At 42.0% G+C, this 25,978-nt stretch overlaps 1 protein-coding gene across 5 annotated transcripts; it reads right to left on the bottom strand.

Annotated features, from left to right (window-relative positions):
* Positions 1–898: 898 nt before the first annotated feature.
* Positions 899–25,908, bottom strand: LOC127006592 (uncharacterized). 5 transcript variants are annotated; one of them, XM_050876663.1, is made up of 9 exons: positions 25,769–25,908; positions 20,971–21,044; positions 19,440–19,805; positions 17,470–17,666; positions 14,299–14,733; positions 14,041–14,201; positions 13,666–13,835; positions 12,313–12,447; positions 10,572–12,200 (listed from the first exon to the last, which is right to left on the bottom strand). In XM_050876663.1, the coding sequence occupies exons 3-9, from the start codon at positions 19,730–19,732 to the stop codon at positions 11,300–11,302; spliced, it is 2,292 nt and encodes a 763-aa protein (XP_050732620.1). In that variant the 5' UTR covers positions 19,733–19,805; positions 20,971–21,044; positions 25,769–25,908; the 3' UTR covers positions 10,572–11,299. The 5 variants fall into 5 exon arrangements, 4 of the variants coding, with proteins under 4 accessions (XP_050732620.1, XP_050732624.1, XP_050732621.1 ...); XM_050876667.1 differs by lacking the exon at positions 19,440–19,805; XM_050876664.1 differs by lacking the exons at positions 17,470–17,666; positions 19,440–19,805.
* Between the last annotated feature and the right edge of the window lie 70 nt (positions 25,909–25,978).

The following is a 25,978-nucleotide window of genomic DNA, read 5'->3' as shown; positions in this document are numbered from 1 at the left end:
TGTGTGTGGGGCTGTGTTTATTATGGGTTTGGGCTTTTCAATTTGCCAATTCTTATTTTCCACATGTAGTACGGGACCCCTTTCTTTTCTTCCATCTCTTCTTTTTCAAAAAGAAGAGATGGAAGAAAAGAAAGAGGTCCTGCACAACATGTGGAAAATAAGAATTAGCAAATTGAGGAGCCTGGGCCCACAATAAACACAGCCACACACACACACACGGGCCCCAATGAAAATACTGTTTGGGTGGCGCTGATGCAGAGGCCACGCCGCCAACACTCATCATCGCCATCACCATCATCAGCCACCCGTCAGCTGCTCAAGCCCAGCGTGCAGTCGGGGCTGCTCGCTCACATGCGCCTGGCTGCCTGGATCCCACTCACCATGCTTCCCACGGCCAATGGAAAGGCCCAGGGGGTGGGTAAGAGCAAGAATGAGAGTCAAGGACCACAACAAGGTGTGAAAAAACCCAGTTTTAGCAGCCTTTTCCTTTTCCTTTCGGGTCATATAGCAATTTCAGTTTTCAATAAAAATCTAATTTTTTGGGTCCCTATCGTAAACTCAGTGAATCGCAAACTTTAAACTCGCAATCCTGGAGACAGTACTGTATAGGATATACTTTGTCAGGTCCGGGACTTTTATTTGTTTTAAAGGGATTGGAGAGCTTTTATAAGGGATTGGAGAAGAGAGAGAGAGAGAGAGAGAGAGAGAGAGAGAGAGAGAGAGAGAGAGAGAGAGAGAGACTGTTGGGGGGGGGGGGACACTAATAATAGTATACCTGGATCCAGGACAGCTTTGCGTAAGGGGACAGGGGCAGCTGCAGTATCAGGCATGCTGTCTATTTCCACTTCGTCTTGTGACTGCAACGGTGGCGGGGAAGCAATGAGGTCAGTGCCTGTAGGAGAGACAATTGTTACATGGGGTGATGGACACATGCCTAAAATCCCATTTGTCTTTGAGATACCATTTCCTATTGGCTTTGAAGCATGTTAAAAAGAAATGGACGTGTGGACTTCATGAATTGATGAGAAATTTGACAGTAGTACCTCATAATGCTAATCCACAGGTAACGACAGGCACCCCAACTGCAAACTCCCTCATCCCTTGCTCTACAATGATCATCACTCTTGTCGCTATTGTTGTTGTTGTGATTGTAGAATATCATAGTGGTGGTGGTGGTGGTAGTAGTAGTAGTAGTAGTTGGGGAGGCGGTGGCTGAGTTGACAGAGTGACGGCGCCGCGTTCAGGAAGACGTGAGTTCAATCCCCGCCCCTGGTGCCACCAAGCTGGGATTTTTCAGCCACTGCCGAGTGGCTTAAAACTACCCACATGCTGTCAAGAAGACCACCTATCAACCCAGACTCTAGATTCTAGGATTAAAGACGAGCCCCGGGAGGGCAGCATGAGCCAATGCAAGATGGCGCCACTATAAACACTCGTCTGCGCCAGAACAGGCTGGGCCGACCATCAGGCCCCACCGGGAAGAAGCCTTGGGCCGATCATCAGGCCCCACCGGGAAGAAGCCGACCGGCGCAATAGGCCGCAACGTAAAAAAAAAGTAGTAGTAGTAGTAGTAGTAGTAGTAGTAGTAGTAGTAGTAGTAGTAGTAGTAGTAACATAACAAGAGTGGAGCCAGAAACAGCACCGTCACCATATCATTTGGGGTGGAGGACAAGGAGGATTATGAGGTAGAGGTGGTGGTGGTCGGGAAGGAAGAGGAGGAGGAGGTGGTGCTGGTGGTGGTCAAGGAGGAGGGGAGGGTTCAAGGAGGAAGAGGAGGAGGAGAAAAGTGATGGTTGTGGGGGATAAGGTAGAGCATGAGGTAGAGCACCTGGATCAAACATTACCTCACCCATAATCCAAATCGGTGCTACTTTAGTATGCGGTCTATACCTGCCCTTTTCTACTTTAACTTGCAGTCTACCACCATATTTACAATTCAGCGAGCAGTCTACCTCACTACAGGAACCTTACACTGCAGGATAATGAAAAACAAGCTGATTAGTGTTGATTGAAGGTTTTCTTATTATATGATACCAATGAAAAGCTGATTAAAGGTTTTATTATTATATGACACCAATGAAAATCATCAAAACATAACAATAAAATATCCTAAATAGCATATCAAAGTTAAAAATACATAATTATAGAACAATGTTAAACAGTACGTCAAAATAAAAAAAAACATATTTGGATCCTCTAACGGTACATACTGTCTATATCATTTAGGAATGTCACAAACATATCAGCTGCATCTTTTCTGAGTATTTTCCAACAGATATGACCAAGGTGTGACTGAAAAAGTTCACTACTGACTCTTCTCATTTAAGCAGTTTTCTGTAGTCACCGACAAGTCAAACAGAAGCATACAAAGGCAAACGATATCAAACGTGCTTCGGGATATGTTTGCCCACAAGGCAAACGCCAGCAAATGCTTTTCATTGGCCAATCAGCGAGTAGTAACCACCTTGGAGGAAGAATACAAGGAGAGGGCATGACGCTACAGAAGTGAAGCTGGATTGGCCATGGCTTTGCTCCGCCCCCTCCCCGCCGCGGCCCTCAATTCCACCCATAACATTCCCCGGCTGGCCGGAAGCGCGACACCCACACACCTCAACATTTTAAGCCTTCATGCCGGCTTGCTCTGCCTTTGGTTGTGCCCACAGAGGTGGGGATGGCAGCATAATGTTTCATCAGTAAGACAAAATTATATTTGTGGTGAAGCATAATATAGGAGGCATGAAAACTGAGCTTGAAAAAGAGCGACACAAAAGAAAGCGAATGATTCCTTGGTGGAAATTTCAAGGAAATCATCTGTAATTCATCTCCCATGGCTTTTACACACAAACAGGTCACATTACTGGAATGTAGAGGTCTTTGGGTACTATCAGAAGTACAATGAACACATAGTAATTTTGTAAAACATATAAAATAAGAGTGTAAACCTGGGCAAGTTACCGAGTCGATTCAACCCATGGGCACTCATTATCATTCCCCCTCATTTTCAATCTCTCATTCTCATTCTATCTCTCTCTCATTCTCATGTTGTGCAGCAACTTGCCTGATGGACGAGCCTCCCATAACTCACTCTGCGAGGGGGGTACCTCTTTGGCCGACTGGTTAAGGAGTGGCTCTCCTGCCTCGCTGGTCGCGGGTTCAATCCCCAGCGCCGGCAAAACCTTTCCTTGTCTGGACTGTGGAGGAAACAACCATATGCCCGCACTACAGAAGAGGCACATGCAAATATGGCTTTTCAGGAAATGGATGCACATATCGGCACCCGCCACCATGCCAAAGACTACTGGCACATGGAATTAAAGGCACAAAGAGGTGCAAATTGCATGAAAATTGCTCTATGTTTCACCCAACACTGTGCAGGAACTCCATCAAGAGGCTCAATTGCCTGAATGACCACTGCAGGTACTACATGCATGTCAAGGGCACAATCCGGAAGAGGAACAAGAGGAGGGTGTCTACCAGCAACACTCCAGCACCCCAACCCAACTCCCAAGAGGGCCTTCCTAACCAAGATTTTTTAGAACTAGCTGTGAATATAAAAGCAGCCATGGAAACCATAACAAGAGCAGTGGCATCCCAGACAACAATGCTGACAGACCTCCTGCAGGAGAAGCGAATGGGCTGGACACCACCACTCCACCCGCAACTGCAACAGCCACCAACAGTGCACATTCCACAGCACCAGGTACCCATCCAGCAGCCACCGGGAACCACAACGCAGCAGCACCAAGGCCTGCAACAGGTGCCCACCAGGCAGCACCAGCCACCACAGCTGATACCCCTCCAACTACAACAACCGCCCCAGCAAATACCCTGGGTCGGGGTCAGCTGTTATAAAAGTTCATTATGGGCAATATACGGGGCCTCTAACCAAAGTCGAACAAGACCAAAATCTCGTTTATAAGAGAACACACCATTGGTGAGGCTCCCATGTTTATTGCCCTAACCGAAACACACCTGACGTGAAAGAAGCCGAAATAAATATCAACAACTACTCCACATACAGGGTGGACAGAGTGCAAAGAAGCCATGGGGGGGCAATTATATATGTGAGGAATGACCTCTCTCCCACCACAAAAACCCTAATATCCCACTCAAATGGAAAAGTTGAACTAATCGGCATAAAAATAAACACATACAACCTAGTTATACTGAACTGCTACAGGCCACCACAGTGCACCTTGGAAAACTTTGATGAGGTGATAAATAAAATAAACAAATTACTGGAAGATGTTCCAATGCCAATGCCAAACATTATGCTCTGTGGGGACTTCAACCTCCTCATTATCCAGTGGCCAGAAGGCAGGCTCTCCAGTGGCACACTAGCAAACAGGGAACAGGCTAGACACCTCATGGCAACAGCAGACCAGGCCTTTCTTACACAACTGGTAACCAGGCCCACCAGGAAGGAGAATGTATTGGATCTGCTGTTCACCAACAACCAAGAAGCAGTAAGAAACTATACAGTGGAGGAAACTATCATCTCTGACCACAGGCTTTAAGCTGGCGTCACACTGGACCCAAATTTGGCGAGCACGAGCTCTTGCTGGCAGCTTTTGCTCGCGAGCAAGTCACTGTTGTCCTCACACTGACGAGCGACGAGCAACATTGTAAACAAAGCCTCAACCATGGCGCCTACTACACCTACACTTCGCATTACAGCTGTGACGGCATTACTTACCGTTATTCAACGAGCTCAGAAGAAGAAAAGACGAGTCTGGGTTCGGTCATGGCTGAAGAGAAGGGAGGGAGACCCATGGTGTGTACAACATCATAACATCATAACTTTCTTCAGCGTAGACTTAAATAAATGTGGATGGCTGTGGTACCACAACTCGGGATGGTCCCTGACTCAAAATATTAAAGAATGCATAATACAAGAGGACCAGGAGGACCAATGAACTCTAGAACTAGGAGCGAAGGTGGTCATGACGAGTGTTTACTTCAGCTGGGCGGTCTTGGTCCTGGTCAGGGATCCAGAAATCAAAATAAAAACCAACACTAGTTTTCACAATATTATAAATTATTACAAACACCATCGAACATCAAACGAGAATGTGAATAAGTTCTCTAACATCATGGGTATACAGATCAAATACACAAGGCAATACAGTATAATTCACATATCGGTGCACCAAAGAGCTCATTTGACTGCCTGCTCGCGGCTCGCTGAGCTGCTCCCTGTCCAAGCGGCGAGCTAAACGCAGGAGCAAAAGCTCGCGAGCGAGCCATCCCGCGAGCAAAAGCTCATGCTTGCCAGATTTGGTCCAGTGTGACGCCGGCTTTACCTTCAGTACAGACTACTTAGGGATGCGACCCCACAGACAAGATCCTCACCAACACATTCCCAGCCACTTGCTGCCCTGAATTTCTACAGCAGCAAGATAAACTGGGAACACATAAGGCTTGCACTCAGTGAGGTGGATTGGGATGCTACTATGGCATCAGAGGACCCCAACCATATGCTCCAGGCACTCCTTAAAACAATAACAGAAGTCTGCCAAAAGTACATGCCACCAAAAAGGCATAAAACAGCCTCCAGAAACAAAATCCCAAGAGACAGGAGGATTTTAATGAAGAAAAGAGCGTCCCTGACTAGACAGCTACAAACAGCCTACAACCCACAACGAAAGTCCACCCTCATCAATAGATTAACACAGGCAGAACAAGAAATCAAGGCCTCTCATGAAAAGCAGCAAATAGAAGAAAACAAGGCAGTAAGCAACATCAAAGAAAACCCTATGTATTTCTACAGCCACTGCAAAAAATTCTCCACAACAAAATCCAAAATTGGGCCACTTGAGACACAAAAAGGCACACTAACAAACGATCCCTTAGAAATGTGTCACCTGTTAATGCACCAATACAAAAGTGTATCAATCCACCCACGCACACCCCCATAGTCCCAAGTCCCACCACTTCCACCACCTTCGCCCACAAGCCAGCACCACACAACTGAAAGACAAATAAACACCGTAGAAAAAAAGAGAGATATAAGGGAACTAAGGGCAAACTTTGCAGCTGGACCCGACAGAGTGCCAGCTATCCTGCTCCGGGAGTGTATTGAAGCAATGGCACATCCCATTCGCAAGCTGTGGCAGTGCTCGTTGGATGCAGGAAAAGTGCCAGAGCTATTCAAACACTCCCTTATATGCCCTATTTACAAGGGAGGCGATAAAAGACTCCCAAAGAACTATAGACCGGTTGCCCTCACCTCTCATATTATCAAAATACAAGAGAAATGTGTGAGGAACAAGATTCAAGAATACCTGGAAGCAAACAACCTGCTGAGTGAGAGCCAACATGGCTTTAGAAAAGGAAGATCATGCCTATCCAAGCTGTTAACCCACTACAATTGGCTCCTGAACAACCTAGCCACAGGACAAAACGTAGATGTCGTCTTCCTTGACTTTGCCAAAGCTTTTGACAAAGTAGATCACAGCATACTGCTACATAAAGCTAGGCATAACAGGCAAGCTGGGAGTCTGGCTGCAAGACTTCCTCACACACAGAAAGCAGTCAGTATCTGTAGATGGACAAAAGTCAGAGGCATGTGTGATGAAAAGTGGAGTGCCGCAAGGGTACACTTGGGAGACATCACCACCACACTAGACAAGCAGTTATCTCCTCCTTTGCTGACAACACTAATATCAGCCAGAGCATCAGCACTCCAGAGGACATGAACAGCCTACAACAAGACCTCAATAACGTGTACACTTGGGCCACACAGAACAACATGGATTTCAACCAAGAAAAATTCGAGCAACTGAGGTGTGGCCCAAACCAGAATATCAAAGATGCAACCAAGTTGTACAAAGTGAGAGGACACGAAATTGTCCCTAAGTCACACATCAAATGCCTTGGAGTGCATCTCAGTAGTGACACCACCTTCACCCATCACATCACAATCACGGTGAAGAAGGCCATGGCAGACTGGGTACTCAGAACGTTCAGCTCCGGAGAACCACTAGTCATGCTCACACTCTGGAAGTCCCTGGTGCAGCCCATCCTGGACTACTGCAGCCAGCTGTGGTCACACAAGAAAAGTGACATCCAGCTATTGGAACCAGTGAGTGCAATAATAAGTAAAACACAAAGGCCATTGCAGCAGTCTCCGCACAAACCGACATCCTGAGAACAACCCTGAGGTGTGGACAGGAAACATTATTTCCCGAGGGTATTCAAATGTATCCCAGTGGTTTACCCAAACACTTGGGAAACATCTGGGATACATTGTTGTCATACAAAGATTCTGGTGTGGACGCGCCTTGAGGTGTGGACAGGAAACATTATTTCCCGAGGATATTCAAATGTATCCCAGTGGTTTCCCAAAACACTTGGGAAACGTCTGGGATGCATTGTTGTCATACAAAGATTCCTGGTGTGGATGGGCACGTTCTCTTCCTCTTCTAATCTTCCTCCTTTTCCTCCTTCCTTCCCTTTCCCTGGCTACTGGAGATAACGCTTCCTCTTCCTGCTGTGTGTCAAAATTCATCAGTGTTCTTCTTTATAGTGTCGCGCACATATTAGACAAATACGAGTCGAGGTGATAGTACTTAGATTGTGAGTTTTTAGGATCTTTGTATGTACACCCCCCCACCCTCTTCTTTGTAATCTCCACCCCTCTGTTCTTAATTAAAATCTGAAAATCTGAATCTGGTGGGGGTGGGGGGGTGGGGGGGGGATTGTAAGTTGTGAGGGTTTGTAATACGATAATTATAGCTGCCACCCTCCTGACCCAAGGCCTGACCTGACCTCTCCCTTGCACCTGCACATTCCTTGCCCTCCATCAACGTGGCTTTGTCTGACACAATCTTTCACGGTGACTTCGGAATTCGGACATTAATACATATTCAGTAGATCCATAGAATGAACACAGCGGCAGTGACGGGGTAATATTAGCTGGCGCCTCAGCGTTTCCAGTTACATATATTTGTTACTATCTGTGGTAATACTTTCTAAGAAGTCCACCTCCCCCTCCGCCACTCCAGCCCCCCCTACCCCCCAAGACAAGCCTGGGGAACTGTGGGGAACCGGGGTTTGGGGGGAGGGAAGCCCAAATCACTGGAAAATGGGGTCCCAAAATTTCCCTAGAAAAATCCCTATATTAAGGAAAATTCCCATGTTTACTCACCTGGTTTACTCACCTGGTTGGCTACCATGTTCCAGTTAGACATACAACTCGAGGGAGATATGCTAATTGTATATAAGGGTAGCCCACAACTTGCTGGCACGCCAGCCACTCAGCTATATAGGGGGTCCAGGGGGGGCGCAGCCCCCTTTGGCTAGGAGAGGGGTCGAGGGGGCAAAGCCCCTCGTTAGCAGGTCGTAAAGTTCGGTTGGAGTAGTTTAAATATGCTCCCCACCAAAAAAAAAAATAACGATTTTCTGGCGCATCATACATGTGGGGGGGGTCCAGAGGGAGCGCAGCCCCCCTTGGTTAGCAGGGGGACGAGGGGGGCTGTTAGGTTATAAAGTTAGGACTTTCCTTACTTTCAAGACTACGGAATTTTCCTTCATTTAGGGATTTTTCTAGGGAAATTTTGGAAGACCATTTTTCAGTGATTTTGGCTTCCCCCCCCCAAACCCTGGTTCCCCACAGTTCCCCAGGCTTGTCTTGGGGGTTAGGGGGGGCTGGAGTGGCGGAGGGGGAGGCGGACTTCTTAGAAAGTATTACCACTACGACCACTATTACTACTACTATAGACGCTATAACTGCCTATACTCCTAGACTACTACTACTATAGACACTGTTACTGCCTATACTACTACTACTACTACTACTACTGCTACAACTGGACAGTACTGCTACTACTACTACTACTACTACTACTCCTACAACTAGACACTACTACTCCTACTACTAGACACTACTACTACGACAACAACTAGACACTATTATTGCTTATACTGCTACTACTACTACTATTGCTGTTGTTATTATTATTATTATTATTATTATTATTATCATTATTATTATTATTATTATTATTATTATTTTGAAGATTTACTTTTATACTCACCAGAATGCCTTTTCCTTTTTGAGATCTTCCTTGGGTGATGGTCGCTGAGCTGATCTGAGTCTGATTCTTGGGGTTGAAGTGTGGCTGTGATCGGCGCCTCAACTTCTTGTGAACGCCACTTACCACGGCCACGTGCGGCACCTCGGCTGGAGCTCACACGTCCGTCCGCCATGAAGTTGTGGGCTGTGGCTGACTGGCTGTGCCGTGCGCTGCCGTGCCGGGGTGGCGCTGCCGCTGCGTCTCACCTCAGGTCAGGTGGTGCTGCCAGATGTCTCCTTCAAAAGAAACACTGTCAAAAATAGCTTGGGTTTCTTGGCTGAGAATGGGTGTATGAGTATCGCAACTTCCCATATCTACCCTAAAGAAACTGCTGCCAAAGCCCGACCCAAAAGAAGGTGGAGATTCGTGAAGGCGTAGGTTACGTGCATCAGACAGGCTATTCGTTTGGATCCTGAATCATCCTACCTGCTGGCGACTAATCTCTCTCTCTCTCTCTCTCTCCAAGGACTTTGTTAATAATTACGTGTCATAATTAGGCTATGAAATGCCAGAATTTTTCTCTTTTCTCCACTCCCACACGACCACTGCGTGTAACGAAACACACGAGAAATTAATCCAGACAAGGAAAGGTTCGCCGGGGATCGAACCCGCGACCAACGTAACGGGAGAGCCACTCCTTTACCAGTCGGCCAAAGAGGTACCCCCCTGGCTAAGTGGGTTATGGGAGGCTCGCCCATCAGGCAAGTCGTGTCACTACAGCTGTATTGACTAGCATTGCACTGTATCGCGCTAAGACTGGGCAATTACGTGCCGTGGTCTTTTTCATAAATGTAATTTATTCTTGTGAATAAAAGTTTTGATCAATCAAGTGCAGAGGTCAGCCTAAGACTCTATTTAGCGTTAGTCAGGCCACACTTAAAGATTATGCTGTCCAGTTTTGGTGCCCAAACTACAAAATGGACATCAACTTGCTAGAATCAGTTCAGAGGAGGATGACCAAGATGATTCAGGGGCTTAGGAACCTCCCATATCAAGATAGGCTGAAACATTTCAACTTACATTCTCTAGAAAGACGAAGAGTGCGGGGAAATTTGATAGAAGTATTCAAATGGATCAAGGGTTACAACAAAGGCGATATAAGTAAAGTACTGAGAATTACCCACCAGAAGAGAACATGCAATAATGGATTTAAATTAGAAAAGTATAGATTCAGAGGGAAAATAGGAAGGCATTGGTTTAGTAATAGGGTGGTGGGGGAATGGAATAGCTTGTTTTAAGAGTAGACTTAAATATTGACGAGGATGACAGATACGTGGTAGTTGGGGGGGGTCTGGATCGAGCTGCCTTGTGTAGGCCAGTTGGCCTCTTGCAGTCTTCCTATGTGTTCTTATGTTCTTATGTATGTTCTCTCTCTCTCTCTCTCTCTCTCTCTCTTATTCATACATGCACACACAGAAACAAACACACAAACACACTCAGCCACAAATGACTGGATTCTTTCCCACGTCCCTGGCACACCACGCGGGAAAAAAAACACCCGTGTGAAGCAAGCCTAAAGGCAGGGATGAAGAGGGGCAGGGAAGGGAGGTATGGAGGGGGGCTGAGGTGGCTACGAACGATGAATTGGTTAAAAATAAAGGAAGATTAGAAGGAAAAAAATTGAGCCCAACTCAGCACGTTCAAGCAGCATAGTCCGTGACTGTAAATACACTGTAACAATGTAAGCATAAGTGTTTTAGCGGTAAGCCAACAGTTCAGTCTAATGTACTGCTTTGGTATCACTAGGTGTTTTATTTATAATAAATAAAAGTATTTATTGCCTTTATTTTTACAATAATAGTGTAATAATAACCTCAAAGTGATAATTTACATTATCAGTCATATAAATATACAACACTGAAATTGACTTTTTTGTGATCAGTAAGTGAATTTATAACAAAAAAATATTTATAAGGTTTATCGTTTACCATCAAACTAATAATAATAAAAGTTTATAGGCTTACAAAGATTCATAATAAAAAATATTTATAGGGCATATTTTTTACCATCCAACTTATAATAACAAATTTCTAACAGTTGAAAGTTGCATTAATAGTCATAAATATACATTGAAATTAAATTTTTTTGTGAGTGTGATCAGTAAGTGGATTCACAATAAATAAAAATTTATAAGTTTCATCATCAAACTTAATACATTATTCCTATACATACATACACATTTTCACTCAGACTTGCGCTACATTACATTTTAAAACTACATGTCAGTGAGTTTTAGCACCTCCTTGAATTTGAGATACATTGCAGGCAAGATTTTGTGGTCTTTTACTACCTTCTCCTTCACTCCTTTGTCTTTTTCTTCCCTTTCCTAATGGGGCTACACCTCCAGGAATGCCTGTTTCTTGCCTGGCAATGGTTGTAGGTTGGCAAGGATTTTTTTCCTGACCACAACCCCGAGAACTGCCAGTCACAGCTGATGCAGCACAGCTGAGAAAACTGTTCAGCTGGTTGCTAGATTTTATAAGATTAAGTTGTTTGGTTAAGTGGTTGAGGTTGGCTTGAGTGTTGGCATCCTTGAATTTCTCTAGGAGAGGAAGGAAATTAGAAGTGAATTCTTCAGTGTTTATTGGTCCTGTGTGTTCTTCAATGATCCACACAACGTTTTTGTCCTTTTCATCCTGCTGAGGGAGGACAACTGCATTTTCAGTTTGTACTGGGGATGGGTTTGATATTACCAGTTCTGTGTTCTGAGTGGGTGGAACTAATTCAGCAAAAAAAGCAGAGCTGGGCACTTTTTCCTTTCCTAAAGCAACACCAGCAAGCCACTGACGATTTTCAGGTGTGCTCTGGAACACTTGCGGCAAATTCAACATGCACCTGTCCGCACATGTCACCTTATGCTTACATGGTTTGCTAGTTTGTCCACTTATGCAATCACATATGCCTGTTTGCATATCGACAGTATACGTTTGCCCTGGGGTGCTCTCACTCTGCACTAGAAACTTCAATCCTCCTAGTTCTTGAACATCAACCTCTGTGGTCTTGGCTATTGCAGACTTGACAGGCTTTCTTCCCAGGGCTGCATCCAACAGTCGTTGTTGCATATACTGATCAAATAATTCATTGAAGTAGAGGACAAGCTGACTGGTGTTAAAGGCCTTGCATCTGAAAGGAAATTAGATAATAAAGTGCCATACAAACATTTTCCATTTGTTGAAACATAATTTGCCCAAAATTCCAATTATGTAGATTAAAATCAAACCATGTAGATTTTTACCTGTTGAGGATTATATCTTTAATAATACACATGGTTGATTCGGCATTGATGTTAGGCAGGTGCCGATGTGGCAACTTTCCTTGTCGGTGTATGATGCTCCATTCCTCCTGACGCTCAATGAGCTTTGATAGATACCTGTTGGAGATTAACAGTGTTTTATTATTAATATTGCCAGGCATATGTAGTGGTGTAATGAAGTATTTTGTTATGTCATTCAATCAATCAATTCCATGAAATCAGGGGAATAGCAATAAACGTAGCATTGTCAAATTAACCATACGTATCTTCTAATACCAAACTTTCCTCTTCCACTCCCACATTACTCTCCTACTTTTGTATACTTGTCCAGTATTTAAGGGAAGGATCTGCCTCTTTTTACAAATAGCCAGAGGGTCTTGATTATGATATATGTATTAGAGCTTAGCTCGGGCCCGGTAGACTACAAATAGGTAAATACATATAGGTAAATATATACACACACACACACACCGTGACATCAATAACTCCTCGGGGCACCGGTTTGAGTCCAATTAGGTGCCTTCGGCGCACAGCCCACCCAGCTATTGCTCTTGTGCATCCTTCCTTTCGGCTTGGTCGATAAACGGGTACTGGGGAAACTTGGGGAAGGTAAATTGTGGGAATCCGGACGGCATAGTGCCAATTGTGTGTGTGTCTACATGTAAACACACACACACACACACACACACTTGGCACTATGCCGTCCAGATTCACACAATTTACCTTCCCTAAGTTTACCCAGATACCCATTTATCGACCAACCCGACAGGAAGGATGAACAGGAGCAATAGCTAGCTGGGTGGGCTGTGCACCGAAGGCATCTAATCGGACTCAAACCGGTGCCCTGAGGAGTGGTAGGCGGTCACAGAAACCACTCAGCTACCAAGGCGCAGGGAATAGAGCCCAAAATCTCTATTCAACTGAGAAATTTCGGTTGCGAGAAGAGTGCCTAGTGCCCCCCCAAAATTATTTTGTAGATCCACAACTGATTCAGCGGTTCTTCTCCACATGCTGTTTCCGCCTTGACATGATGTCAATGAAAGGCTTCAGGGCAATAGTAAATCCTCTAATACCTTAACAAGACTTCATGAGGAAGATTGTAGTGTAAACAAAGTAGTCTTCCCTCAGGCACCACTTCATCTGAGTGGGAGGCAGGAAAGCCATGGCGGGCCGGGGAAAGGTTGCCAGATGCACGAAAATACATTGGTATGTAATTATTTTATCATATTTATCAAAAATAATGTAACAAATAATTCCTGCCATCCGCACTAGGACTGCTTTGCCACGCCCACTAATTAGGCATAAGGTCAATAAGGACACAGATCTTCAAATTACCTGGTATAACTCTGATACTGCTGGCCATTAAAATTTCCTATGAATTCTTCCCATGTGTTGTCAAACTCCTCTTGTGATTCTGAATACACCAATTTTTTTGCTACAGTTATAAGCTTTGGACGATCTTCTTTCTTGATCCCATGGCGTCTATCACATAGCCATCTCCATACCTGTTGGGTGTAAAGTTCAATTAATGGCTGATTTTCATTCCCCAAAACATTTTAAACACCTAATCTCTTCACTACTGTGAGTTGTTACCTAACCTGAATAAAATCATGTCATTAGTTAGTATAAATACATAAAATCAACATGGGAATGAAGGGGTTAACTTAACACATTTTATTTTGCATTATGTGGTCAAGATAGTACTAGTACCTGTTGAAGAACATGAAATATACACAAGTACAGGCAACTGTCAGGCCAGACTTCTTTTAATGCTTTTCTTTCTGCATCACTGTTGTCTGTGATGAATACGTCAGGTTGACCTTGACCAAAGAATGCAGTCTCTCCCAATATTCTCTTCAGCAAGCGGAAACCTGAGAAATCAAGAATTTAAACATTATTATATAAACTTTTAATTCAATTTTCAACATAATGACTTTATATACGAGTATTACATGTAATGATGAGTACCTGCTGTATAGCTTGCCTCCTCTTGTGATGATGTAAAAACAATGCCCAGTGGAACAGGTCCAGCAGGTCCATTACACATGAAGGGTGTCACAGCCATGTTCAGCTGATCAACATGACTTCTTGTATCAACAAGCACAACTTCACTGGCCTCTCGTAGTTCCTTGTGTATTCTTAACATAAATTCTGTCACTAATACTACAACAATTTTTTCGCCCTCAGTGACCATTTCTATCCTTGAGTCTGTTTCTTGAGCATATTTTCTTAGTGCAGTAAACATCGCTGTGCTGTCCACACTTCCAAGGTTTTCGGATAACCAGACACCTCGTAAATGGGCCACAGCTCTTCTACTGGGATTTATGGCATTGTTTGCCATTAGAGTGAGGTTGAGATCCAACTTCTCTTCATGGAATCTGCAAGCCTGAGCTGTAGTCATGCCTGAAAAAAAAAAAAAATATATATATATATATATATATATATATATATATATATATATATATATATATATATATATATATATATATATATATATATATATATTTTTATTTTTTTTTTTTACAGCAAAGGAGACAGTTCAAGGGCACAAAAAAAAAAAACATTAATAAAAAAAGCCCGCTCCTCGCTGCTCCTAAAAGCATCCAAAGAGGTGGCGAAAGATAGGTCAGTTTGGAGGAGAGGTGTCCTGATACCTCCTCTTGAAAGAGTTCAAGTCGTAGCCAGGAGGAAATACAGATGAAGGAAGATTGTTCCAGAGTTTACCAGCGTGAGGGATGAAAGAGTGAAGATGCTGGTTAACTCTTGATAAGTTATATATATATATATATATATATATATATATATATATATATATATATATATATATATATATATATATATATATATATATATATATATATATATATATATATATATATATATATATATATATATATATATATATATATATATATATATATATATATATATATATATATATATATATATATATATATATATATATATATATATATATTAGGTGTACCGATGTATCGGTATCGGTATCGGTGGTTTCGGCACATTTTAAGAGTATCGGTATCGGTATCGGCTGATTTTCTGCCGATACTGCCGATACTTGAAGGAGTTTTGTTCATCGCATGTCACTCGTTGCAAATAATTTTGTTGAACAGTAACTGTATTTTTTTAATTTTTGAAAAAAAAAAACATTACTAAAGTGTAATTATCTAGTATCATGATACTACATAGTTTTGAATTTACCGCGATTAATTTTCACAAGTTTAAGCGATAAGATTCATATTACTTTGAATACAAGTATATAATACTTAGACTACACTTCAGCCTTTGGTACCGCAGACGCGTACAATACAGGTTCAGTAGCTTTGGCGCGGGATTGGCGGAGCCCCTCCACTCGCCTCATCAGCGTTGCCAGTCGTACAATAATTATTGCACAAATATGGAAATCCGACCGTTTGTACGATGTACAATAATGCCTGTACGATGTACAATAATGCCTGTACGATAATACAATAATTCCAGAATTTTTACAATAATTCAATGGAGATGTAAAAGAATTTGATTATTCAATTTAAACATTTTTCTCTCTTAGCGGCTGAGCATGTAGTGTGTGGGTGTCGCAAATACTGATCTGATACACGTACCATTCACGTTCTGCTCCGTCTTCCAAGTTAGCCTCTCTACGTACCTGTCAACCTGTCAGAATTTAGCCAGTGCCTTTTGGCTGCGTTCAGTGAACGGATTGATTTTAACACTGACCAAACAAATTTTGCTTTTTGGAAGTTATATTAACATAACTATAGAAATTACAGTATTTGCCTTTCGCAAACATCCATACTCCATGTATAATAAAATAAATAGTACTACAGGTAACTCTTGATTTACGCGAGTTTGGTTTACGCGTTTTTTAAATAATGCGGGGTCCAAAATCCAAAAAAATGTTTAATTTACATGTTTTTTCACTTATACTCGATATTTTATGGAGTGGTCACCAGATGTCTCACACAATTGGACTCACATGGCGCCGCGGCCACACAGCTGAGCTCAGTTTTTCCCGCGCGCCACTTGAACAACAATACAGTACCCACGCTGCCACGCTACTCAACAATAGGGGTGGGCAGGTACCGGTACCAGTACTGGTACTAACAGTACCAGCTATACGGTACGGTACCGGTACCAGACTGCTCGGTACTGGTACCAATACTATCCAGTCGCTCATGGTGTCCCTCATTTCTTCCTCACACGAGTGAGGCTGAGACTGAGTGCATGAGTGGATATCTCGGTGATATGGATATTCTCTCTCTCTCTCTCTCTCTCTCTCTCTCTCTCTCTCTCTCTCTCTCTCTCTCTCTCTCTCTCTTAACTAAATGAAGTGATATTTATTTCTCAATAGAAACCTACCTCTTGTTTGATTTACATTGTTTTTGATTTACGCGACCTCTTCAAGGACACAATACTCGCATAAATCGAGTTACCTGTACTTTATATTACTATTTTTTTCATTTAATTTTTTTTTATCCATGTCTTTAAGGGACTTAAGTTTATTAATAACAAACTTGATAAAAAAAATTCATGACTATGGACACTTTTTTCAGGCCAGCACTGATTACTTTTTTTTTCTTCTCTTCTATGGTGGAACATCAAGTAGTGGGTCTTTTATTTTCTTAACATTTGATATTGTCCATTAAATGCTGGAATTGTTGTATAAAAAAAAAAATCAGTGCACAGGTATTGGTATCGGTATCGGTCAAATATTGGGGTATCGGTATCGGTATCGGTATCAGTCAAAATTTTGGTATCGGTACATCCCTAATATATGTATATATCTATCTATCTATCTATCTATCTATATATATATATATATATATATATATATATATATATATATATATATATATATATATATATATATATATATATATATATATATATATATATATATATATATATATATATATATATATATATATATATATATATATATATATATATATATATATATATATATATATATATATATATATATATATATATATATATATATATATATATATATATATATATATATATAAATATGGTGCAGATTGTCACACTATTTATCAGACACTTTGTAATATTTGATTATTTATTACTAATGAAGCTGATTAAATATAAATCACATACCAAAGTCAAAATACTTGAAAAATTGTTCCTTTGTTTCCGGTTGTACACGAAGTTCCTTTAGGGCACATGGAGAATCAGTAGAATGGTTGTGATTGCCCTTTATAGTGATGAAGCAGGGATACTGTTGTCTCAAGGGGTCGTTCTTGATTGTGTATTTTGTCACTACCTTTAATTTCAGATCAAGTTCAACTTCGCAGCTGAAAAATGTGAACGGTAGTTTATCAACGGCCTTCATTTGCTGGTAACTATATAGTATATCACAGGTATAATTATTGAAGTGAGGACATAAGAACATAAGAATAGAATGAAACTGCAAAACACCTACTGGCACACTATAGGCAGTTTCTTATACCAACCCTCAGTGAAAATGTATGAGCTGAACCCACCCTTCATTAGTCATATGCTTCTCTGACCTATTCTTGAAAGCATTTCTTTTTCCTTTTTTTTTTTACAGTAAAGGAAACAGGTCAAAGGCAAAAAAAAGAAAACAATAATGCAAATCACTGCTCTGATAAAAAGAGTTAAGAGGAATGGCCAAATGAGAGGTCAATTTTGGGAGGAGAGGTATCCTGATACTCTCCTCTTGAAAAAGTTCAAGTCGTAAGCAGTAGAAAATACAGATGAAGCAAGATTGTTTCAGAGTTCATCAGTGTGAGGGATGAAAGAGAGAAGATGCTTGTTAACTCTTGCATGAGGGATTTGGACAGTATAGGGATGACCTTGAGTAGAAAGTTGTGAGGAGCAGAGCCGTAGAAGGCATGCAGTTACCAAGTTTAGAAGAGCAGTCAGCATGAAAATATCAATAGAAGATAGAAAGAAAGGTAACATGGCAGCAGAATTTAAGAGGTGCAGAATTAAAGAGGTAGGAGACTGTCAGCAAGAGGAGAGGAGTTGATGAGATGAAGAGCCTTAGACTCTATTCTGTCCAAGAGAGCTGTGTGTATGGAACACCCCACACATGAGATGTATACTCCACACGAGGGCGGACAAGGCCCCTGTATATGGATAGCAACTGTGCAGTGGAAAGAACTGACGGAGATGATACAGAATGCCCAACATCAAGGAAGCTGATTTAGTAAGAGATGTGAAGTTTCCAGTTAAGATTTTGAGTTAAGGATAGACCTAGGATGTTTAGTGTAGAAGGTGACACCTGAGGGTTGTCGAAGAATAGGGGATAGGTGTTTGGAAGATTGTGTTGAGTTGATAGGTGAAGAAATTGAGTTTTTGAGGTGTTGAAGGACTACAGGTTCCTTCTGCCCCAATCGGAAATGATAGCAAGGTCTGAGGTTAAGCGTTCTGCAGCCTCCAGTCTTAAGTCTTGTAATTCCTGTGGGGAGGGTCTTCTGTTGAAAGAAGTTGAATAATGCAAGTAGAGTCGTCGGCATATGAGTGGACAGGACAATTTGTTGTGTAGAGATCACTGATGAATATCAGAGAGAGGGAGAGACAGAAATTATATTAGAGTTTTTGTTTCAACCTCCCTGTCAGGGAGTGCATTCCATGAGTCCACAACTCTATTACCAAACCAGTTTTACCTATGTTTTTTTGTTTTTTTTTTTATCTAAATTTATCTAATTTGAAACCATACTATGGGTTCTATCTTGACTGTTTAGTTTTAAAACTCATTGATTAGTTTTATTAGTTCTTATTAGTTCTGTTGAGCCACTTTAATACTTCTAAAGTCTCCCCTAACTATGCATCTCTCTACAGAGTGTAAGTTAAGCTTTTTAAATCTATTCATATATGGCAGATTTCTGATGCCATGTATCATTTTCATCATTCTCCTCTGTATTCTTTCCTGTGAATCAATGTCCACTCTGTAAAAGGGCAACCAAAACTGCACTGTGTAATCTAGATGGGGCCTAACTAAGACATGGTATATAATTATGAAATAACCTCCTCAGACCTATTATACAGCATTAATAATGTTTTAATGCCTGTAGAATTAGAACTGAAAAAGTGATCCTTACCCGGTGAAAGTTTTCTTTTTTCCAGAGTGGCGTGTGTCTCCATGATGGCACTTGTAAGTTCTTCTGAGGAGACTTTTGTATTTGTATGCCCTGGTGATGTTGAAGTCAGCATGCATTGCTTTTCCATATGCTAGTATCCATTTTTTAGCATCTTCTCCAGTTGTTGCATTTGTGCGAAGTACTATATATCCTACTTTCTCTTGCACCACAATTGTTTCAAAGCCATCAATCTGGGTCGACCAGTTCTTTGGTAGTATGGTAATCTTTGTTTTGGTTTTACTTGGTGTCGCCATGTTCTCACATTGATTCAGTAAAACCTACTTTTTCTTGAAGAAGAATAAAAGTTCTGAAGGTATCTGCCTTCCACTGCAACAGCACAAGGACGACTGAGAAACAGTAACAGAATGATGCATCGGGCAGCACAAACAGAGCTATACTGGCAATTATTGTGCATCGGGCACCAGGGTTCCTCGCTAGTGGGCGAAGCGTGATATTTCTGTGTTACTAGTTAGAAATCTACATCCTGGCCTGGCCAGTCAGCATGCAGCTCACCTAGCTGTTCACCCTTCCTTACAGGATGGTCAATAAATGGGTACCTGGGGAATTCTTGGGAAGGCAAACTGTAGTAACCCGGAAGTTTCACTGGCCCTGTGTCGGACTGATAGATTCTCTCCCACCACGCCTTCGCGGTCTAGTGGTTAGCATGCCTAACTATTAATCTGCGGGCCCGACTTCGAATCCCAGCCCGGGCACCCGGCGTGCAGTTCACCCAGCTGTTCATCCTCCCTTTCAGGCTGGTCAATAAATGGGTTCGTGGGGAAACCTGGGGAAGGTAAATTGTGGTAACCCAGATGTTACACTGGCCCTGTGTCCCAGAGTAATGGATTTACTCACCTGGTTGGCCCATCCATTCTCTAAAGCATGAAAAGGATATGTACAGCAGGAAAAGTTGAGTGGGCCAAAAAATTGCAGGCACGCCAGCCCATAAGTTGCTAAATCATATTGGGAAAGCTACATGTGACTATATGGGCTGGAAGGATGTACTATAAGCAGTGTACTTGTGTTGAGTCTTGAAAATCATAAAGCTCATCAGATAAGCGAGTGTGTCGGGCAGACTTGAAACTGGCAAATGAGTTTGTTCCTACTACTTCATCAAAAGGAAATTCCAAAGGGTTATAACTGTTGCTAAAAAATCATGTTCTGCAGTCAATAGATGTAAAGTGATGAGCACCTTGAATCTGTGTGACCTCTAGTAGCTGACTGGAGAGGTAAATGGAATAAATCAAAGGGTTTGAAAACTAATTGGTTTTGAAATATTTTCCAACATTTCATAAGGTCTGAACAAATAAAACGCTCTTTGACTGAATGGTAAGTTTAACCTCCCCAGTGACCCCTCCCCGCGCTCAGTGCCAGACGATTATCTTTTTTTTTTGGGGGGGGGGGGGGGGAGCAAACCAACTCAAAATAATGCATAACAATTTGGAACAATAGAGAAAGTGGTTTGGGGGACTAAAAATTGCTCAAAACTCACCCTTCATGCTGTGCAGCTGAAGTGACGAGCGGCGCTACCACTGTTGCCGTTCTGTGCAGTCTGCCTGGACACCTCTGTTCAATTATTTTCATATAATACATGTTGTGGAAATGTCAAATGATGCTTTTTCTTATATTTCCAAAGAAAATTAGTGCACAACTTAAAACAAATGGAAGAGTTTCCATCACTTGTTGCCAGGGTAAAAAAAAAAAATCATTTTTCTAAAAAAAATTTAAAAAAACAATTTATTTGATTTAAATAAGTTTTTATTTTATTTAAATCAATTTTTTTATTAAAATTACTTTTTTTGCATTAATCCTTGTTTGTTTCCACTGATTATTTGTTTCAGTCTTAAAAGGCCATTTTATTGTATTAAATTTGGCCAATGTTAAATGAAACTATAGTTTAATATACATTACCCGAAGATGAGAATTTCACTTAACAATCATAAGTAGGACTCATAGTTTATTTTTTTTATAAGCTTTTCAATATTTTTCTTGTAAGAGATGGCAATAATTCACTGGTGCCTGACTTGCTACAAGACCTTTACAGTATCAGTACAGGCAGTGACATCTCAAGTAATGGTCAGCTTACTCTTTTGATTTTGCGGCGCCCTTGTCATTAAGCCACGAACTTTGGAAAATCAACCGCTTTGGTGCGAATCGCCATAACTCACTTATTTCTGGGGCTACATGCCAAATTACAGCCTTCTAGAGGCAATAGCAAGGCCACACTAGACAAAAACGGCAAAGTGTCTGGAGTTCGTCAAAATCGTTCTCAACAGGGTTTACGTTTCGAGCTCTAGCGACTGAACTACTGGGAGTTGGGAAATGTTATGCACCATATTGTAAAGCACATTGGTAGGGCTAAATCATTTGTTAATAAGTTTTTTTTAAATTCTCAAAAAATGCGTGGGTTTCAAGTTAGGGAACTCAAAAATAGCTTTTTTCAGAGCCGTTTATTGCGAATTTATTTGATTTTTAACCCTTTCGTGTCGGTTTTTGAGCCCGGTCGCTAATCAAAAAATATAGCCCTTTCATTTCATATATAAAATTTAAATCATTAGATATTTTACTCTTGATATAACACTTAAATAATTTTAAATACAGTATATTTAATTTTGGCTTAAATCATGATTTTTTTACTATGATTTAAATCAATTTAAATCAAACCAAGCCTGCTTGTCGCTATTTTTTTTTCTATTTTCTTATGCTATTATAGAGCCTGTGGGGAAGAACTATACTGGCAAAATAGTGGTGGTGGTAGTGGTGGTGAAGCAGCGTGGGTGGCAAGAGGGAGCCTGTGAGGTGATAACAAAGGTTCACATTCTTCCTCCGTTCTCTTCGCTTGTTGCTCCACACTCCATCCCTCACATCAAGGGGCGTGCCTAATCACCATGATGAAGGAGACTGAGTCTGTTCATCTTCCCCAAAAGATAGTCAACATAGCTGAGGTGTAACAGAGGTGTTGCAGTACCCAACATGGCAAACCTTACATGGGGAAGGATGAACACTTTCTTCCCCACTGCTGGAGGCTGAGGAGGGATGGACAGTCCTTATCTACTTCAAAGTCATCCTCAAAGAGGTCACAGATTAACTTGTCATCCTTCAAACCCCACACATTTTTTTTTTTTTTTTTTTTTTTACAAGAGACAGCTCAAGGGCACAAAAAAAGAAAGAAAACAACAATAAAAAAAAAGCCCGCTACTCGCTGCTCCCAAAAAGAATCAAAAGAGGTGGCCGAAAGAAATTGTGAATACTTTCCCAACTGAACCTAGGGTATGACATGGTGGGCCCACAAATGATGGGTAGGTACTGGCACGATTGTGCACAACCAACCAAACCTACTAGAATGAGTGAGTCAGACACTTGAGCACGTGACAAGGAAGGAATACTCTAAGGGTGGCGCAATTTTCAAACCACTACGACCATAATCTTTTTAATTATGATTTTTCTTCCACAGACGTATATACTGTAAACCTTTGATATAATGGACAATTGGGGGAACTTAGTCCGTTAATGCCAAAAGTCTGTTATAAGTGGCAGAAATTTAAAAATACATATAATAATACCGACGAACCTAATAAACATAGGTATATATTTTTTTATTGTGTATGTTGTCTGCACGTTGTCTGTATTGCTGCACAGCACACTAGGCAATGGACTGCGAGGCACTGAGGCTGCCAGGTTGGCAGTGGGGCCCTACTGTCACGGGTATGGGTAAAATTTTACAGTGTGCCCATCTCGCACTGGCAGACGAAACTTCTTTTTTTTTATGTAGTGTTCGGTGTGTTATTAAATAATCTGGTAACTCCTTCTGTTGCAAATCATTAAATGACTGACTTTTAAATGCCTGGCCTGTTGTACACCCCCTGCCGTACCCACAAAATAGAGAGGTTCAACTTGCTTATGCCTACTGTTTATACATTTCACTCATCCCTCACAAAGATCACAAGTGGACAAACTAGAACAAAAGCAGGCAAATTAATGTTTTTCCTGCTGTGTATTCCCCCAGTGTGCATGCATGCTGGACAGCAGAGTGACTTATTTCTGAGTGGAGGTATTTCTCACAACACCAGCCTGCGTAGTGGACCACCCTCACCACCGCCCTGCACTGTGTATTTCTGCCGCCCTAAACCCCATGGCGAATAAATTTAAACTAATCAAACCTAGCTTGACTTATCTAACATGATGGCTTCGCTCCCCTCGACCCCCTTAAGCTGTGTCAGTACTGACACTCACAAACACTTGACTATTTTCCATTACAGTTACATCCTGGATTGATGCATAAGACTTTCTTGTGGTGTAAACAGGTTCTTCATTTGAATGGGAACCAAAAGAAGGAAAATATTTCATCAGGTGGGCTGAAAAAGGCTACAGTATCCGAAGGATGGAACAGCAGATAAAGGGAGGAGGGCAAGGTGGCTAGCAGACACTATTGCAGTTACCAGGCACAGTTGGTTCAAAAACTATTCTTGGTTGGTCCTGGTGGATTTCTGACCCTCTGACCTTGTCCATTAGATCTGAAATTCGTTATAAGTGGGTCCTTTATACCGAGGGATTACTGTATATGGTGGTGGCACTATTCACAGGTAAACTCCAGACCGTATAGTATATACAGCGGTGGCACTGGGCAGGTTAAAAGATTTAAGTTGCTGGGAATAGGGAAGGGATACCAAACCTGAGATCTGCTTGGTCCATCTCGGTCTATCACAAGCCCACAGGCCAATGTGATGGGGATGAACACCACGACCATGCGCACCTATAGTGTATGACCCCAACTTTACCTTACAGCCTCAAAGGGCCACAGGGACAGAGATGAGCACTGCCGCCACACATGTATATGCGACTTATTTCTGCATGGAGGTATTTCTCATAACACCGGCGGCACCGTCGCCGCAGCCACCGCCAGAGGAGGCGACGCGCTATCGTAAACATTATCCCCTATTTTCAAGAGTAAAAAAAAAGGCCTTGAATTGGATTTTGAAAGCATTTCCATGACTGTTGAAGGTTTGCAGAAAAGATATATGAAGAGATAGTGATGTTTCATAAGGTAGATAATGAGATACTGGCACGGTACTAAAACGAATCTAAACCCAGTATTGTTATCATATCATATCATAGGGCGGGAGGCCGGAGTGACTAGGGTAGGAGGCTGGAGTGACTAGGGTGGGGGACTGGAGTGACTTGGGGCCTGAGTGACTTGTAATCTGTAAACAATGCGTACGGACTAAATCAAGGGGATGAGACAACGCCACACCGGCGCCGGGGATCGAACCCGCAACCAGCAAGATGGGAGAGCCACTCCTTAACCAGTTGGTCAAAGAGGTACTCCACTCACTGAATGAGTTATGGGAGGCTCGCCCATCAGGCGGTTCTCGGCACCACATCTGGGTGTTGCGATTGGCAGGTTACTGACTGTGTTGGGAGTATCTTAGATTCTTGGCTACAATCTTGATACCGTTTACCGTTTACCATTGATGAGTTTTCAGGCCCTGCTCCACCGCTGATGCAGCACTCTCGAGGGCCGTCAACAATTACAACATTAGCCTTAATAATAGTCTTCAATGTATTTGTTCTCAAACCTCGTAGTGAGTGAGTGAGTGTCTTAATTTCTTTCACGAATAATATCACATATAACCATTAGCACAGTTTTCATGTCTGATATTTTCATTATAGTATCACAATTAAATATCTAACGATTATTTCCAGAACACTGAACATTCATCACACACAATTTATCTTTGAGTACAGACACTGATTAATAGCCATGATCAGTCATATTACGAATTCTCTCAATTTCAGTCTGGAGAACTACACAACACTGGTCATTCGCTGAGTGGTTGATTTCAGGCTTCTTGTACCTCACACAATTTATACATTTCTGCTCAGCCATGGTGCACTCCTTTGATTTATGGTTGCCAGCGCATTTGAAACAATTATCTTAATGGATAATGCGCAGGGCAACTGTATGGGTGCATAACACGTAACTCACGCAGAATATTGACTTTATTCAAATCTCGTGTCTTAGAGAATCGATAATGCTGCACCAATTTAAAAAAATGACCACTGCACAACGTGAGAAGCCTCCTTCCTGCCTCGTAATAGTCACTCTCGACAGGTTGGCCAGCCACTGCTGCAAAGTTAGTGTTATGTTCTATCAATTCAGTCCTTGTCTCTTGTCCACAGCTGGTAGTCTGTAGAATGATTTATCGAGGAACCTGTTCCGTCTGTTTAAGCACCCCATCACTCCACAAGCGGATGACATTTTGGCAAAAGGACGGTATTTTGGCACTAACCGATCACAACGGGGCGGCTCGCTGGGTTGTTGTGTTGCCGACGGAGACTCGCTTGTCGGCCCCGCGCGTCTTGATCTTGACGTCACAGATGGCTTGGTGTTTATCCCCAGGGCCCAGCCAGGCCATTGTATCGGCAGCTCCTGTGATTGATTGATTGATAGTTTATTGTTGCAGGTAAACAACAAGGGAGAAGGGAGGAACATGCCATCC

The sequence above is a fragment of the Eriocheir sinensis genome, chromosome 33 (genome assembly GCF_024679095.1).
Source record: "Eriocheir sinensis breed Jianghai 21 chromosome 33, ASM2467909v1, whole genome shotgun sequence".
Taxonomy (NCBI): Eukaryota; Metazoa; Arthropoda; class Malacostraca; order Decapoda; family Varunidae; genus Eriocheir; species Eriocheir sinensis.
Note: the sequence above shows the minus strand (reverse complement) of the source record. Positions and strands in the feature narration are given on the sequence as shown.

Coding starts and splice junctions, on each gene's coding strand:
- LOC127006592 (XM_050876663.1), bottom strand. CDS start 19,732: ATGGCGACACCAAGTAAAACCAAAACAAAGATTACCATACTACCAAAG. Junction 14,734..17,469: donor TTTCAAGTATTTTGACTTTG/GTATGTGATTTA, acceptor TTTTTTTTTCAG/GCATGACTACAGCTCAGGCT. Junction 12,201..12,312: donor AAAGATATAATCCTCAACAG/GTAAAAATCTAC, acceptor ATTTCCTTTCAG/ATGCAAGGCCTTTAACACCA.